Raw genomic sequence first — 18,675 nt, forward strand, 5'->3', positions numbered from 1 at the left:
CCGCCATGCCCCTATGATAAACACACACATTTACCACACACACACACACACACAAAATGATCTCAAATAATTTCCAACCTTTCCCAAGAATATGTGGTAATTATTTTTTTAAATTGTTTCTCATAATGTCAAATGTGTAATTCAGCAACACAGCAGGGAAGGCAAACTACCTGCCTCCAGCCACCCACCGTCACCACTCCCCTTGTCCCAATTAGACACACCAAGACGACAGGCTGGATGACTATGGAGAAACTCGTTTCCAAATGGCATGGCGGCACAGCAGATGGGGATTGTAAGAGTAACATTCATTCATCCTGGCAGGCTAACCAGCGCTCCTTCTGCAATTAAGAAGTTGTGGGCAGTCAAGTGGCCACACAGTGACACAGTGTTTTTCATGTCAGTTTTGTACGTTGCAGATAAGGTGATTTTTTTTTAAGAGAAAGAAAATGAGTGAAAAGAAATGACTTCAGGTTAATATTACACAAAACCTGTTCCAGATAAAAGGAAATTGAAATCCAGCCTGTAACCCCAAATTTGAATGAATAATGTAAATTAAGTAATAGGCATCCTAATCTACTTTTTCAGCCCCACTCAAGCCTAAAGGCAAAGCTTTTCGTTTTTCAATAAAGCTCTTATTTCCAGCCTCTGTTAGTCAGAGCAGTAATTCGGATGCATGGCAGAGCACATGCTGAAAAAGAAGCCTTGTATAGCCCAACGTCTATTTCTGACACCTCTTGCAGTTCAAATTAATTTGAATTCAGATGGCTCACATAATAATCCAAGCATAGCTGTACAGTCTGAGTAATAGATGGATGGGCGCATTGAGGGATTTCATTTCACACAGAGCAGACAACGAAGCCAGTTATGGGGTGAATTTAAATAATGCTTACCAAAAACGTTATAACGACCCATGAGAATCAATAAAGTGGCGTAAATTGGCCTGAGGGTTGATGAGGTCAGATGTGTGCGGTTTGGTTGTTAAATAAGAGTAAACCAGCATGTGGCGCTGTGACCCTAAGTAGCCTGAACAATTTCCTATTGCTCCTCGCTTTACCGTAATGTTTTCTGAATTTCGAAACATTCGCAGGGAAGGAGTCAATTAAAAAGATAAAGATAGGTTAAATTTAATGTTAACGCATATTAAATTTCAGTTCGTGAAGATTGTACTATCTTCCTCTGGTAAAAATCACCTCAAATTACTTAAAAAAAAAAAAAATAAAACATTCAAGTGGCTCCTCTACTTCATTAGTTACAGCCACTGGTCGCGGTGTCAAGAACAACTCTCGCGATAGTTCCAGCAGCTGAGATCCTAGGAGCAGAGCAGGGGATTTGATATGTCAACAAAACAGATAAATTATCACCACACAGGTAACACTACACGTTGTCAGACGTGATATTACATAGATATGAGAAATCACTGCGGTGTTAAGTTTCCACGCGGTGTCGGAATAATCAGAGGACACACAAAAAAAGTGAGGCTCAAGTGTCGTGTGGTGTGACCGTCCACTTAGCTTTGGTGACAACCACTCCACTTTTACATGTCAGCTAATTAACCCGTTACTCGACTGAATGCATTTGGGCGTGGTATGTTAAGTCAAGGATAGCGCCTAACAGACTCGTGCTGATGTAAAGGCACGTTTAACTGTGTCAGAAACCCCGGTATACAAATTATATAAACGGCTAAAACGTTAGCACAGTGACTTTATCCGTGTTGAATCTTTCTAGCTTGACATCGTTTCGTGTTAGTTGATTTGTGACAGCTGTGAAGCTTGTGAGGAGCCCCTCTGCATTTCCTGGGTGTTAAATAAAGGGTATTGCACTTCGTTAACAATATTACGGTGGCTGACTGATGAGACAAGCTAAATGTTATGCCAGTGTCCTCATGCAGTAATGTGACTACCGTTTTGTTTTAGGCCACTCGTCATTGAGGATGTGCAGGAGAGCCGAAGCGATTAGTCGATCGAAAGAAAAATAATCTGCATCTATTCTGATAACTGATTAATGTCTATGTACATTTTATGCAAGGATGCCAAACATTTGATGCTTTCAGCTTCTCAGGCGTGAAGATTTGACACATTTACAAGTGTTGGAGTACACTAAATATCTTTGGGTTTTGGACTATTGGTCAAATACAAAAACCTAAATGAAGACATCACGTTGGGCTCTTGGAAATCATTATATTAATTTTTCCTACTTTTCTGATGTTTTACAGAGCAAACCACTAATCGATTAAATAATGGGCAGAATAATCAATAGTTTCAGTCCTAGTGCAGTTGTCAAGACTTCCATTAACTTGCCCTACTTTCTTCCTCCTCATCTTGATTTTACTCCACATTTTCCTCTCCTACCGCTGTCAAACACCTCATGAAGGCATGTAAGGGTGTTCTGGTGTGGAATAGCCTGACAGGTAACTTCACCTGGACCTAGACCTTCTCCTCCATCATCTTCACCTACTGACTCCATGACAACCCCTCCGCTATTGTCGTCTTTTGGCGGACAGCCACCGTCGCAGCAGCAGCAGCAGCAGCAACAGCAGCAGTCCCAGGCAGCGCGTGATGTCAACACAGCCTCGCTGTGTCGCATCGGCCAGGAGACGGTCCAAGACATTGTCCTCAGGACCATGGAGATCTTCCAGCTCCTCAGGAACATGCAGGTCTGTCTCACTGTGTCTGTGTCTCTGCCCACATGCCTGTCAAATATGGTTGAAGTCCCCCTTCAGTTTTCTGTTTTACTCTCCCTCTGTGTCTCCTGTTTTTCCCATAGCCCTAACACCCTTAAAAGATACTTAATGCCTTAAGAGCAACAGTATAAAAGGAGTAAAAACTGCAATCTTGAGCTACAAATTGTTGTACAGATCTATATAAAAGATAAAACAGCAGGCTATAATCAGAAAAAGCCAAGGAACAAACATGACACAAAAGATAAAAAGGAATATGCAAAAACAGTAATAATAGGCCTGATGGTAAACTGACAAAGCACAATTTTACAAATAACAAAACAACTGTCAGTCAGTTAAAAATGTGATTTGATGCAGGATTTAAAAACAGACATTGCCAGCAGACTGAATACTAAATGGAAGCCTGTACCAAAGCTGAGACTTCAGTGCAGTCAGCCAAAAGCTTAATCAACCCTTGATCTTAACCTCAGTTCTGGAACAGCTAAAAGGACAAAACCAGGGAAAATAAGAGGCCTTTAGGGACAGTAGAGAGTTTAAACTTTATTGATATAATCTGGAAACCATGTAAAGTCTTTTTTGATCTTAGCAAAACTTTAAAATTGATTGCAAAAGAAATTGGTAACAAGTGCAAAGAAGCTAAAATTTCTGGTGATGTCGGAAAAAAAGGCCACATAGGCACAGAATACATTTTGACATGTCACAGTAGGAATAGCGCAAATGTGAATAGTAAAATGAATGATGCCTGAAGTACATTTAGCTGATTCAGTTTTAGGGTCCTGATATTGTGCACGGTGGGACAGGGACACTTAACTAGAACGGAGCCATTGAAAATTCTATCATTAGCACCTGTGCTTTTCTGCTATGACAACTCAAAATGTCTGCTTTGAAGAAAGCCTCTTTCTGTATGATTTGAAGCTGAGCTATAGCTCGAACCATTAAGGCAGGTAAAGAATTTATTTTGGCTCAACGATACCAAAGCAAGTCTAATTTTCTCAGCATTAAAGAGAAAATTGCTCTGAAATACTCCAGAGTTGGTAAAAACAAGACTGAGAAATTGTTTTGGTGTTGCTAAAAGTTTAGGTCACTGTCACAAATAACACCAAAGATCTTAGAAATACACATCGAAATGTTTGACAGAATAGTATCATTCTCTGTAGTCCACCTACCAGTGAAAGAAAATGTTATGATGAATAATATATATTTCCCAGCAGTAATGTAATATGACAGCTATGGTCAAAGTATTTATGATAAGAAATCCAACACTTGCTAAGATTCCAGTGGTTTTCCTGTTTTTTTGGGGCTTTGTGCATATTGTCATAGCAAAGAAGGAGCTATTTTAGATAAAAGACCATGACCAGCGCCGCAGACTAACTTTTCCTGCTGGTTCTACATTTTTACTTGGTCGAACAAATTGCTTTTGTTCAGAGGCTGTTTCATACACAGTATGCTGTCTGAAATATTACCAATGGTCTGTCTTCATGGGTCATAACTGATGTCTCAAATATGTCTCTTATTTTTACACAGTACATTAGTTCCCTGCAATCAAGTGATGGCAGATAGTTGTTTCAATTTTTTCATTTATTTTTTATTCTTTTTATTTTCTAGAATGAGCTAATGGATTCCTCAAGCACTTTATTCAGGATATTAGTCTTTATATCAGTTCTGTCTGCAGTTCACATGTAGTTCAGCTCTGACTGTGCCAAGGTCAGCATGAGTTTATCATGGATGTCTGCTTGCTCTTCTGAGACGCTCCTCCTGCACCTCGTTATAATCATAACCAGAGACGGGCCAAACAAACATGCCAAAGCCACAGAGTGCAAAAAAAGCATTGTTGTGACTTGTCTTTTTTTAGTTCACAGGCTGTCTTTATACTCATGAAAATTCTTCATTTTTCTTCTCTTCCCGTCCTCCCTCCATCTGTCTCTCCCTCTCTCTCTGTCTGTCTGGCCCTCCTCTGTTTCTCTGTCTTCCCTGCGCTTGCCCAGAAGGCAGGTTTGTTTCATGTTATGTAGGATGTTTATAATCAGACAGTGCTGCCCCAGAGGCTTGTCAATCCTCTCAATAAAAACATGTCTTGTTACTCCTTTACACCCGTTGTAGTTAATAGCCAGTGATGCTGCCTCAGTATGAGAGTGAGAGAAAACATTCAAATTGCAGCAGCTGAATCAGTTTACCTTTTGATGGTGCTGATTTGTGTGCAGTAGTTTCAGTTGTAACAGTATTATATTGTCAGGACCAGTTACCATATTGTTGCATGATGATAAACATTCAAACATTTCTGGTTTCTGTGTAGCCTTTCATTCTCTTTCTTAAGCAGAAAGGAAGCTACTACTTTGTTCAGTATAAAGTAATTACTAAATTGTGCATTAGTTGGAGGTTTCTAATGGACTATTACCAGTTAGGGAACAACAGAGACTTTGCAGTGCTTTCGGCAGTGTGGATCAATGGCTGTTGCTTTTTATTAGCCCTAGCAAAACTGTAGGCTTGTACTTTGCCTAACCCAAAATTTCCTCTGTGGTGCTCCTCAGCTGCCTAATGGAGTCACTTACCACCCCAACACCCACCAGGACAGGCTGGGAAAACTCCAGGAGCACCTACTCATGCTCTCTGTGCTTTTCCGCAAGCTGCGCCTCGTCTACGACAAATGCAATGAAAACTGCGCCGGACTGGACCCCATACCCCCAGAGGTGAGACATGGAATCTGAGGATGCAGGTGACATTTTTTTTTTTCACACTTATGTGATTGGAAGAGTTGAGACTGTAGTTTTGGTAAAAGGTCAAAATTTCCAGGGGACTCATACGCTCAGTTTTTCCATATTACGACACTGATCATGTAGTCTATAAAACGGGGGAAAATCTTGAAAAAATGCTAATCTCTGTTTTCCAGGACCCTAGGTGGCATCTTCAAATGTACAAATGACAAATCCTCACAAGTGAGATGCTGGAACTAAAAAAGACTTAGACCCAAACATGACTAAACTAATCATTTATCACAACAGTTGCTGGTTAATTTTCTGTCAGTCGACTAATTGATTAGTTGACTAATCCTTTCAGCACACTTTTGTCAGTTGCTTGGCCCTTTTTTGAATACAAGTAATACATTCAACCAACTTCTTGCATACCTTATGATTCTTTTGGCAAGTCTCTGTTGTAGGTTCAAAAACTCAAAGTGTCACACCACTTCCGGTCTCTTGCACTCACTGTGTAAACAAAGCTTTGGTCCGGCTCTATTGTCGATTGACGCCTGTAGTATACACTGGACGCGTCATACAGACAGAAGAAGTAGTAGTCAGAGTACAGTAGCTGGGATGTGGCAGTCCAGGGAGCAAATGTGATCAAATTGCTGTGAGTTGATGCATGTTGACACCTGAAAAGAGGACAGTGGCTTCACGCATCATTGCAGGTTGATGTGCATCGTTACGCTGCTGGTGTGAGGGCTTGCATAGAAAACAGTTGGTGGAAGTGTTTTTCGTTGTGTGTTAGACACTACAGGTACGTGCTGCCCTGGACATCTCTATTAGGCAAAATGCTGAGGATGCCAGAGGCACCTTCCTAACTCTGTACAAGCTGAGCTTCCCAATTTGAACACAAACCCTGAAAAGGGAAAAAATCACCCCTTTCTAGAAGCTGTGTTGTCCCTGAACGGGACACATGTGAAACTCCTCTAGAGCTAATTTGAGCCAAGATGGTGCTAGAAAAGATCATGTGTAGTAAACACAACCCTTCATTGGATAAGGCATTGCCCTAATTAAATCTTGGTCACATGCTGAGGAGAGATTATACCATGTCATTTAATGACTTTATGAAATATGGTACAAATGTCCCTTTTATAAATGGATTGATATGTAGTAATGCAAAAAAATGAAAAAAGAACCGCGGTTCAAATTCTTATATCAACCACTATTATTATCTATAAAGAGGTAGTGATCTAATAATTGTTGATCTAACATTGGCCAGTTATCACATTACATGTAGTTTTATTTCCTTAAATTTTGTCATTACAGGAAATTATCAGTTTGAATCTTATCCCCTTTTAATATGGGGTTGGGGCTGGGGTGCTTGTGGTTCATTGGGCTTTCTCTTCTATATATTTTTCAGTTTTATAAACACTAAACATTATTTTTTTCCTCAGCAAACCATACCTAAGAATATGACAAAATAAAAATTTTATTCCCATTCTCCACTCTGTGTCAGCTCACCTGCAGAACTGCTGCCCCTCTAAACACCATTATCAGCCTACATGAGTCTCAGTTTTACCTGTTAAACTCACTTTTTAATGTCTTTGTTGATCATCTGTGATGTGAAAACATCAGATTTCCACACTGTCAGTATGGTGTTGTAGTACCCTCCGTTTTCCAACACCCTTCTCTACTTTCGTTACACTTGGTTCAGTCATTTTTGAGACAAGACTCAGTTTGCTATGTGTACAATGCTTAAAGAAAAATGCAGCGATTCGACTGACAAAGTGCAAGTCCACTTGGCGTCCTTTTGACTGATGTATCAATTCGACTTTTAGGGTGCAGCCCTAATTTAGAGCAATATGTTCTTAGATTTTACTATAGTTATAATATTGTCCTTTGATTGGTACATTTTCAGTTCCTTGCTGAGATGTTATTTTACCTTAAATCAAGCTATATTTTATTACATAGAAACAGCCATCACTGCAGTTAGATTTTACAGGATGTGGTTGTAACTACTGACGTGCTGGAACTACGTTTTTAATTTGACATGACTGATGGAGCCTTCCAGATGCAAACATCAACACATGTTGTATGTGCCCAGCTTTTCACAAAAACTGCCTGCTAAATTAGGATGTTGTTAGTTTAAGGGAAGTAGGCCACAGCCCCTTGCTCTTGCTCACACACACAGACACAGACACACGCACACAAACACACACACACACACACACACACGGCCGCACAAATAATCGCACATCTTTACCCTGGGGGACTCTTATCTCACCTACTCCCTCTAGGTCTGTCTTTTCTCCGCTTGCAGCCGATTCATTTGTTGCTTCAGGTGAGTCTCCAGAGTCTCTTTACCGCTGTTTACGGTCACCATCCACCTTCAGGAACAACAGCACAGCAGCTCAGCCGCACTCTGCCCCTGCCTATCTGGACAGACGCATAGAAAATACCCATGCTTGTGCACAACTGTAGCCCACACACAAAACCAATTCAACATAGCTGTGCATGTGGTGCAATGTAGCATGTCACAAAGGCACTTTTTTTTATCACATGTACACTTAAGCACACGCACACACACACACACACACACACACACACACACACACACACACACACACACACACACACACACAAACAAGCTCACTGGGCATGCACCGTGCGAGGCTCCATGCAGGGCTACAGCTAGGCCATCCACCACTGTTTGATTGGATTTATGACTGCGGCAGTCCCTTCCCAATTTCTACAGATTGGCTTGCAGCTAATCTCTCTCACCAGACTCCTGCTGAGGATAAAGGACGATGTGGGAGGAGACCAGTCTTAAATTGGAACAAATTTGTGATGGCTGCCACCATGTATATTTTCCGCAGAGAATAATACAGTTGCTCAGCAGCATTTTGTATGATCTACACGGGTTGTTCAGAATGACTCTCCTGCTGTTCTGCCCCTAAATCCAAGTGTATGAGTGGTTCACTTTGACATTTTCCTTTGAAGTAATGGTGTAAATCCTCATTGAGGAATTTCGCCATCTACCTATTTTTCTGCCCCTTCTTTTCACCTTATTTAAATGTTTGTATTCATTTCCCCTTGTGGCTGAGACCAAGTCCAGTGCTGACCAGCCAATAGCTCAGCTCACCATGTTTGTCTGGGGTGGAGGGCTGTTGATTTTGGCCTCAGCCTGCATGCCATTTATCATCCCGGTGAATTCAGGTGCCTGCCTGACAGCTGCTCACTATTGGCTGCCTGAAACAGGAAGTGGAATCAATGACTTGGGCAGTGTGACCTCATCGCAGCCTAATTAGCAACAGACCAGTTTAATGAACAGCTGGACTAAATGCACACATCAGCGCTTTCCCCTTTTTCTTTCCAGCTGTCATTTGTTGCAACCCAGTTGCAGCTTTTTCCTCCCTTTTTCCCTCAAACTCTTTAAAACTTTCTGCCTTTTCTTTTCTCTTCTCCCTTTCCCTCGTGTTCCACCTTTCTTCTTCTTTCTCTCTGTTATCACTGCTTGATATTGGCTCTATCCATTACTTTTTTTCTCTCTCTCCGTCTTTCAATCTGTGTGTTCACACTGGCTTCATTTCCCCCTCTTTCTCTGCAACCTTTTCTTTCTTGTCTTCTGTTCCCCTTTCTCTGTTCTCTGGAAGTCTTCCTCCCCTCTTGTCATTTCCTGAGGTGAACAGCCATGCCATTTCATTTCCCTCTCCATTTACACATTCACCCCACAATTCTCTTATTATTTTGTTATCTTTTTTGGTTTGTCTTTTTCTACCCTTTTCCTTTTGTCTCAGTGAGGCAACCTGGAAAACTTCATTAGCCCATTCTTCTCTGTCAGGCAGGAAACCACATCAATCTTTCTGTGGAATAGGCAGGGGTGACTCACACAGGCACACTCACACGCACATGCTGCATGGCAACATATGCACGCACCCTCACTCACTCACACACACATACATATAATACACTCTCCATCCATCTTTCCCACCCTACTCAGCACATTTCATTTTCCCCCCACAAGCTGCCAAAATCAGCCCACTACCTTTAAAATTCGATATGTCATTGGCTTCGGTCTGAAATTATCTAATGAAAACACTTGTCTCTTTTCTTACTTTAAAGTTTTCTTCAGCTACAGACAAGCTCATAGTTTGTCTGCTATATTATCGTGCACATTTCCTTGCTGTCTTTTCTTCCTCCAAGAGTCAGAGTTTACAGTTTGGCATGGAACTCAACGTGGAAACTGACAGGAGCACACAAACTTTTCCAGGATTTCACATCTATTTGTCGCTCTTTTTTCCCCTCTTGGTGTCTTTGTCCCTTTATTTGTGTTTCCCACATTCTCTCTCCCATTTTTTTTTTTTTTTACTTCTTAGTTCGGTTTGATTCTTTTCCCACCACTCTCCCTCCCCCCATGACTTTGCAGTCTTTTCCTCTCTTCATCTGTTTGTCTACATTTTAAAAAAAATTTTTTTTTTTTACTACTTGCATGTGACTCTTGACATTGGTCAGCTCCAAATACACCAGTTAGTCATTGCTTCCAGACCAAACAGCTTTCTTGAATCATTGTCTTGTTTCTGCAGGGCCTCTGGTCCAGCTGCACAACCACAGGTCAAACACTGTAGGCAAGCAGAACAATTTAGATTAGCATTGTGCCAAGTCATTATTGGAGCAAGGTGTATTTTCCCACTTTATGGCAGTTTTTATTGGCTTTGGTCATTTACAGAGTCTTCTACCTAATCTGTGTTTGTGATCTTGTCTGGTATGACAGTTTTTGTTTTGAAAAGGAAACTTTGGAGATGGTAGTTTTTGGAGATGTTAGTTTTTTCTTGCCATAGGAACTTTTTGCAACCGCTACAACAAATTGCTGCAGAGTATCTTTGCTGCTGGAGACCCATTAAAACTGGTGTCATACATCTTAAAATTGTGCAGGGAAATTGGTCTGTAGATTTTGAGAGAGTGGAACAATAAAATTGACTTAATGTCAACATAACTGATATTATGTATTTCCTGGAAATGCTGTAGAATAGCACAGACATTTTACTACTTTTACACTGTGTGCACCTAACGGTCACTCTCGTTTTTGACAAAATCCAATTCTGTGCAGTAGCTCTGCAAAGATCATCAAGAATAACATCAATCACATGTCGGCAATATACGTCCTTTATGTCCTGGCTATGTGAGCGTGGGAACAGTGTGTTCTCAAGACATTCAGACATTACTGGATGTGTGACTGCAGCAAGCCTCCTGTTCGCCTCCTCCCTGAGGTGACCACTAGGGGGCAGTGTGATGCAAAGCAGCAGGCAGTGACCCTGTCGGTTCTCAGGAACGCCGCCTCGCCTGAAGGCTCATGCACATCAGCCTCACTGTAGTGTCAAGCAGACAAGGTCAAGCACACAGAGCATTTAAAAATGAATTAATCTCCCAACCGCTTTCTCTCTCTCTTTCTCACTGTCCTGTCTCTCTCGACGTTGAAGAGAGATGAAAGAGACTAAACCTGTGTTCGAGACCTTACACAGAGTCCCCATTTTCACCTCTTCATGGGAAGAAGATTATGAGACAGGGGTATCTTGAGTATAGCTCAGCACTCATAGGTCAAGATTTCCAACACGCACATAATTCTGACCTATAACTGTACGCAGCAGGAATAACTCCCACTGAAAAATGTGAATATACAGTACAGCGCTTTTAGTATCTTCAGACCATGGACCGAATAAGAGGAGAGAAGCACGTGATGAAAGTGAGTGAGTTTCATCCCAGAATGAGACCTTCTTAAAACAGTTGACGGCCACTAAAGTAGACAATTATGATTATAACTGTTATGACTGTACTGCTGTAAGTGATTAACTTAAGGCAGTCTAATTCAGTTGAATATGTCAGCATTTTGAAAGTGACTCAATTACAGTTGTCTTGCTTACAGTAAATAATAAAGCCAGATTTTTGTTTGCTGTCCCATCCAGCAACTGATACCCTTTGTGGAAGATGACAGCTCCAAACACGAGGACCGCTCAGCTGGCCAGAGCCGCCCTGCCACCGAGGAGAGGAGAGAAATCCTGGAGGTCAACAAGGTATTGTGTTCTATGTCTCAGCAGGACGACACTGTAAGGGTTACAGGTTTGATTCCCAGCCAGTGGCAGTGTAATGAGAAGATGGGCGTAGTAAAAGAAAAAAGAAAAAAGGTTCACAAACTGTCATCATGAATCTTTATCACAGCTTAAAGTGATCTTATTTCAGATCAGTAAAGTTTTAGTTCGCTGTTGAGAACTATGAGCCTCCAGGCATTTTAAATCGGCCTCAATCACATCTACCTGAGCTTTAAGGAAAACATTGGGTCCAATATCATCTCTAAGATAAGAAATAATAATTGGGCCTGAAATTCATCACAGATTAGTAATTTTACACACTGTCATTAACCTGAAGCTTTAATGGCTAATTTACCATTATTTGGATAGCAACCATCCAGGTTGTAAGGAGGAGGTTTGTACAAAACAATATTAAAGAGGCTACGCTTTACACATGATGCTCCCGGGAAACGTTATTAAACAATATTTTCAGGGTACTAGATGTAAATTGGACTAATGTAGTTGATCATACCAAACACTGCATAATATTCTGTAGTATGTGCTGTATTCTGCTACCACACATGAGAAAATATCTGGTCAGTAGTTTGTATTAGTAGCGTAAGGAATGTAAGGAATTTGACAAACTTATGGACCTGACGATACATTCTCTGTGCAGGAGGCAGAGTTGGATAACTCATGGGAAGCCTTGTCTATCTATCTGGCAATGGCGTCTAAGCAGGGATGGACTGACCCGATCCATTAAATTGATATCAGTGCTGATATTCATTCAGCAGACCGGGTATTGGCCATATCCTGACTGACCAAAATTAAATCGTTTCTTTGTCAATGTCTTCATAAAATCGCGTACATTCATTTTGTTAGGGTCTACACACTGCTCGTATCAATTCCAAGAAACCTTTTTCCCAGCGTGCTAGAAAGGAGACTCTGGTTGATTTATTCAAACTCAGATTCAGATCTGGTGATGGAACTACAGACCAGCTACAGTATTTACTCTTTTGGGACAGAGTTCGAGAACATACCCTTCAGGTGTTTTGTTGGAGGATGAAGCTGTACATACAAAGCATCTGGTCCTATAAGTAAAAGCTATGTCCGTAATCTTGATAATTAGTTAATCTCTGCTTTTCACTGATTCTGTTTTTGAATCAGTGAAAAGGCTGGAGTATGTATAGTTTGTTGTCCTCAGGATTGCACCCTTGCTATTTGTTGATAATGTAGTTCTGCTGACTTCATTGAACCATGACCTCCAGCGCCCACTGGGGCAGTTTGAGGCAGTGTGTGAAGTAGTTTCTATGAGCACTTCAAAGTCTGATGTTATGGTACTGTACCAGAAAACTGTGGATTTCCCTTGTCAGGCTGCTGCCTCAAGTAAAAGAGTTCAAATATCTCGGTGTCTTGTGAGGATAAGATGAAAATCGACATCCACACCCAGATTGGCGTGATGGCAGCAAAGATAGGGTGTTGTACTGGTCGTCTGTGTTGAAAATAGGACTGAGCTTGAAGCCTGAAGGTGAAACTCAGTTTAGCAGTTCATCTACAGACGGGTGACAAATTAAAGGAAAAACCTGAATAAATGAGTGGAGAAACATAATGAATGCAGATGCTTCCACACAGGTGCACTGCATGGCACAATTAAGCAATTAACATACAGTCATGCTCTGTGGCATGTGTAAAAATGGTGAGCAGGCCCAGTTGATTCCGTATCAATATGGTACGAGGAAAAGATCTAAGTGGCTTTTGAAAGAGGGTTTATTGTTGGGGCAGGGATGGCAGGAGCTTGAGTCACAGAGACTGCTCGACTGGCTGGTGTTTCAATATGAACAGTGTTTAAGGGTAATCTGCATTTAGGTCTAAGGGAAAGACATCAGTAAGTAGGGTCGGAAATTGTGGTCGAAAGTGCACATTTGATCACCGTGATGCTCGTGCATTAGTTCGATATGTAAGGAAAAAGCCTTGTCTATCTATCTGGCAATGGTGTCTAAGCAGGGATGGACTGACCTGTTCCATTAAATTGATATCAGTGCTGATATTCATTCAGCAGACCGGGGTCACAAAGACTGCTCAACTGGCCGGTGTTTCAATAGGAACAGTGTTTAAGGGACATCTGCATTTAGATCTAAGGGAAAGACATCAGTAAATGGGGTCGGAAATTGTGGTCGAAAGTGCAGATTTGATGACCTTGTGCATTATTTGGTTATGTAAGGAAAAAGCCTAGTCTATCTATCTGGCAATGGTGTCTAAGCAGGGATGGACTGACCCGATCCATTAAATTGTAAGGAAAAACTCTTCCTCTGGAGACTGAGAATGTCAATGGAGGACAGATCAGACTGTGTCAGCAATTACATAGAAACAAAGATGAATGTGCATTTCAGAATTCAGTGGTGCAAAAACTATAGGCACTGGTTTACAGAGATGTGGAAAAAGATGTGATATGGTCAGATGAGTCATCCCTTACCATATCCTCGACAAGTGGGCAAGTACATGCCACACACACCTTGAGAATGGTACAGGCCTGAATTCTTCACCCCTGCAGTGAGGGGATCTGGTGATTATGTTTTGCTGTGGGGGGCATTTTGCTGGCATGGTTTGGATCCACTTGGCCACTTTAGAGGGAAGGGTCACTGCAAATTGATACAGAGTTGTTCTGAGTGATCACCTTAATGATGATCCATTGCATCTCTTCCGGGATGACAATGCCTTCATTCATAGGGCATGAGGGGTCACTGAATGGTTTGAGGAATATGACCTTCGTAGTCACCAGATCTCAATCCAGCGCTCTCCACCACCATCATCAAAACACAAAATGAGGGAATATCTTTTGGAAGAATGGCGTTCATCCTTCCAGTAGAGTTCGAGAGACTTGTAGCTATCTATTCCAAAGTGCATTGAAGCTTTTCTGCACTTGATATTGTTTTTTCCTTTTAATTTGTCACCCGTCTGTATGTCCCAACCCTCACGTATGATCATGATCTCTGGGTTGTCAACTTTGTCAAACCTAACATATCTGGTTTCTGCCATGGAACTCAGATTTTAAAATGGCAGGAATTAATGGCTGTGTTGCCAGTGTGCATAAAAAGATTAAAATAGTGGTATAATGAGCTAATGAGCAACTCTATAGTATATAAATGTTTTCAAAATATCAAAGCAGGATGAAGTGACCATTGGCTACAAAGAGCTGACTTTGAGCAGGATAGTAGCCGGTGGTGCTTTTAAAATTAAAAGAAAGAAGAGATGACTTGGATTTTTTTTCCATATCTTGTGAGTGAGGTGTTCACCTTTGGAATGGTTTCAAGTGTCAGACATCAAACACACCTAAGAGCTTTCTCAAATGTATTCACTGTCAGATATGTTTTCGCCCAGTTCTGATAAAGGGGCTGTTTTATGACACTCTGAAGTGCATAGCAGAGAGCTTTTCTCCAGGCTGACACGCCATTTTGTCAGTCAAAGTCTGAAAGTTTGTCGCAGAAAGATTTAAGCCTGAGTCGTTGCATAGTTTAATGCTACAGACAAATTCAGGTACATTTGAGCATGGAGATGCATAGAAAGATGGTCTTTCAAATTTAATTATGTGTGACCAACAATAAAAAATTAACACCAGCCTCATTGTAGATGAGGCTGTAGGAGAAACTAATCCCCACGCAGCAAGAGTTTAGAAGTACTTGAGTGTTTATTTTATTTTTTAAGTTTGAAGCAGTGGTTAATTTGGCGACTCTATCTTGAACAGTTGATATCAGAGCCAATCTTTGGGACAGATACATTGCATTTCCTGTGGCTGCTTCAAAATAGAAGCAACCCTGTGTTCCGAATGCCTTTAATGTGAAGCAACAGCTGTAGGAAAACTTTGGTTTGCGTTAGTGGTAACTTCACACAGCTCCAATGCAACTGATATCATTGATACACAGTTACAAACAATAATGCTGGATTTCATGCATGAATCATTTCCTGTGAAGCCCTTGTGCGTGTGGGGAAGATTTGAATCCGGAGCAGGAATGGCAGACCCCGCCACTTATAATGAAAACTACAATATAGAGTGGTAATTATTGAAAGTAATTAAACTGAATGCCTACTACAGAAAAATTGTACCACAGAAAAAATTTCGATCGAGAGCACTATTATATATGGGGTTTGAGTTCATGATTATACACATACAAAGGATTGTAACTTTATATGTTGTTTATTTAAAGGTTGAACATAATCCTGCAAATGGGATGGAATAATCCCACTTACTTCCACTGTCACAGGAATTGTCTTGAGCTGTGTTGATGACCAGAAACAAGACAGAACAAGACAGATCACTCCAGTGACATAGACAGGATAAATGACATGTTGATTTACACATTAAACAAATAAAATGCAAGAATAGTCCTGATATACTGTATATTTTTTCTCCCAGTCCTGTAAAGCATTGCTGTACTGACCACTGGGACATAACAAAGGCTCTCCTAACACTTGCAATCCCTGCCCCTTGAATTTTTGGCATTTCCCATTATAGATTATTTTTTGCGTCCGGGATTAAGTTTAATCTTTCCCTGGGAAACGGGCCCATCAAGATGACATTAAAACGCTATGTGCAAATATAAGCATCGGGTCGGTGAAAGCTAAATCCTGTACAGATGCATGTGAGGTAAACAGCCAGCAGCCACGCACAATACCTCCCAGCAGTACAGTAGTTGCGGACAGTGGAGCATGGCAAAGGTTCAGGTAAAACACATCATGTATTATTATTAAGATTTGTAATGTTTGTTTGTATATATATATATGTGTGTGTGTGTGTGTGTGTATACTGAGTGAGAGTGAGAGAAAGAGCTTTCGTGTTTTCTTCAGACAGACAAGGTTGTGTTTGCATTTGCTTTCACACATGCTTTCAGTGTGTGCGCATGCGGGCTGAAGCCCCTCTCTGTGTCTTCTCTTTGTATATGCATTGTGCTGGCTCTGTACAGATTGTGCATGCCAAGCTGTTTGAGTGTGTTGCAATGATAATGGTCCAAGGTCAGGAGTTTCAGCAGCAGAGATGAGAATTGGTTATTTTTAAGAGCTCAGCCCACCTCCCCTGGCTGCTTTTAAATGTTAACACCACAGTGAAACATTGCAGTGAACCCTGCGCTCAACAGCATTCAGCCCTGTCCAAAACAAACAGCATCACCTTTTCAAATAAAGCCTCCATACATGCAAAGAGTACGGTAAAAGCCTGCTTATATTGCAGTAGATAAATAACCAAGAGCTTATGTTAATACTTTGAATGTAATACTGGACTGAAATACTGAGATTTTTTTTTTTTTCAGCATTCCTGCAAAAAAAAAAAAGAATTGCATCTTTTCTCAGTTTTGTCTGTGAGTTTCCGTGCCAGTACATAAAATACTGCACTTGAAAGTGAGAGTAATTTTGTCCCATTAGAAACCTGTGTATGGAAATGATGAATAACCTTGTTTATGATGTGACCTCCCCCCCTATGCAGAGCATTAGCATGCAAATTGAGTTCCATCGAATGATCCAAGTATATAAAGATTGAGAAGACAGGCTACCGTAATACACTCAGGGCAAGCTTTCCTCACATTCTAAAATTCTTAATACATACAGTAGCAAGACCTTATTATGCAGCATATACAAAAACAGTCATTATGCTCTACAATATATAAAGTAGATAGGCATGTTTAATTTAGTTAGAAGTGAGATATATCATACTCTGAACACACGAATACTCTGTAAAGGTTGTGTTGATATTGATTTCCAGCCACATCTCAATTGTGTTGGCTCATAAATTTTTTTTCTCTAACTAGTCTGCTACTCTCTATCTACACATTTGTGATTAGTCTTGATTTAATAAGAGGACTTATTAAAAGGTAATTACTTTTACTTCCATTACCACTGAACAGACACGTAGGTGGACACATCTTTTAAATGACAAGATAGATCAAGCACTTCCATTTCATTCTTGTTTGGATTAAAAATTTTGAATATAAGTTAAAAATCCTATGCAAACTTAAACCCAGTGGTAGGGCTGGACAGTATAGCAAAAACTTTTTATGATGATGACTTTTTTTTTTTTTTTTTTTTAAATATCAGTCGATTGATATATTATGTTGTAAATTAAGTTGTGATTTCTGTTAACTGTTCTCTTTAAGGTGCCCTACGTAGCTTTGTTGTAAACAAACAAAATATATGTTTAAATTCAAAATCACTCGCTAAAATGCATTGTGTGGCCAAGGCTGCATTTCTTGGCACATTACTGACACCTGTACATCAGTGGACTAATTCGAAACCATTGGTATGAATAAGTAATGTGTCAACTGCATGCAAGTGAGCGTGCACGTGCGTCCTTGTGACCGTGCACAATAACAAATAAAACGGGGACACTAGCACTACTAAAAACGGTACATTATCACTACCGTGCCGCCACGTTAGCTTAAAATTCCCTACTAGAAATTGAGAACCTAAAAATGCATGAATTGCAAACAGATAATTGACTGAAATAAATAAATAAATAAATAAATAACATCAAAAATCAAAAGAAATCTTTAGTCTTGCCAGTCTAAATCAGGTAATAAATGTTTGTCAAAGTAAAACCCTCATTTTCGATGGTGCCTATTGGTGCAATGTTGCACTTTGTTGCTGCGATGTTTATCTCACCTCGCTGCTTGTTTGATGGGATGGGTCTAATTGCTGGTGTTAGACGTCAGCTTTATGGTATTTCTCATCTTTTAGATAACATGTTTTTTGCTTTGTTAAGAGGGTACTTCTCTATCAATTTTATGTCAGACTTTAAAGTAATGTATCCCCTCTTCCGGATTTTCTGAGAAACTGTGATTTTAGTAGCCAAATTATCGCTACATCAGCGCCATCTTGTTACCTCCTTATCCACAACATCTCCTGACATTTAGGGAAGCTTTGATGATTGAGCTATCTGTTGTCTAACTATCTGACTTTGGATACCAAAATATTGTTGTCAAGCCAACTCAGCCGACCTCTGTCTGCCCAATTTGGGAAATGGTCCATTCTGCTAATATGATCTGCTTTGTTTCTATGACGTGATTGGTTCTGAGTTTGTTATCAAGCAGTGTAACTTATCAACAGTATATTGATGTTTCTAATTTTCTTATTGAGGAAATTTTCTATTATAAGTAGTGAACTTACTAGAAACACACATTTCCAATCTGGCTCTGGGATTCCCAGTGTGTGCCTCATGTGTTTGCAACATATTTAGCTGTGATTTTTCCCATGTTGCCCAGCTGCACATTAAGGC

At 40.5% G+C, this 18,675-nt stretch overlaps 1 protein-coding gene across 6 annotated transcripts in view; it reads left to right on the top strand.

Moving 5' to 3' along the window:
• The first annotated feature begins 1,263 nt into the window (after positions 1–1,263).
• Positions 1,264–18,675, top strand: part of med30 (mediator complex subunit 30) — a 36,883-nt gene continuing 19,471 nt past the window's right edge. For 2 of the 6 annotated variants that reach the window (XM_040120969.1, XM_040120964.1), the window contains exons 1-4: positions 1,264–1,368; positions 2,371–2,653; positions 5,206–5,364; positions 11,316–11,423. In XM_040120969.1, the coding sequence (XP_039976903.1) occupies positions 2,462–2,653; positions 5,206–5,364; positions 11,316–11,423 (459 nt within the window). In that variant the 5' untranslated portion in view covers positions 1,264–1,368; positions 2,371–2,461. The other 4 variants (XM_040120970.1, XM_040120966.1, XM_040120968.1 and 1 more) reach the window with 4 other exon arrangements.

The sequence above is a fragment of the Xiphias gladius genome, chromosome 24, assembly GCF_016859285.1.
Source record: "Xiphias gladius isolate SHS-SW01 ecotype Sanya breed wild chromosome 24, ASM1685928v1, whole genome shotgun sequence".
NCBI lineage: Eukaryota > Metazoa > Chordata > Actinopteri > Istiophoriformes > Xiphiidae > Xiphias > Xiphias gladius.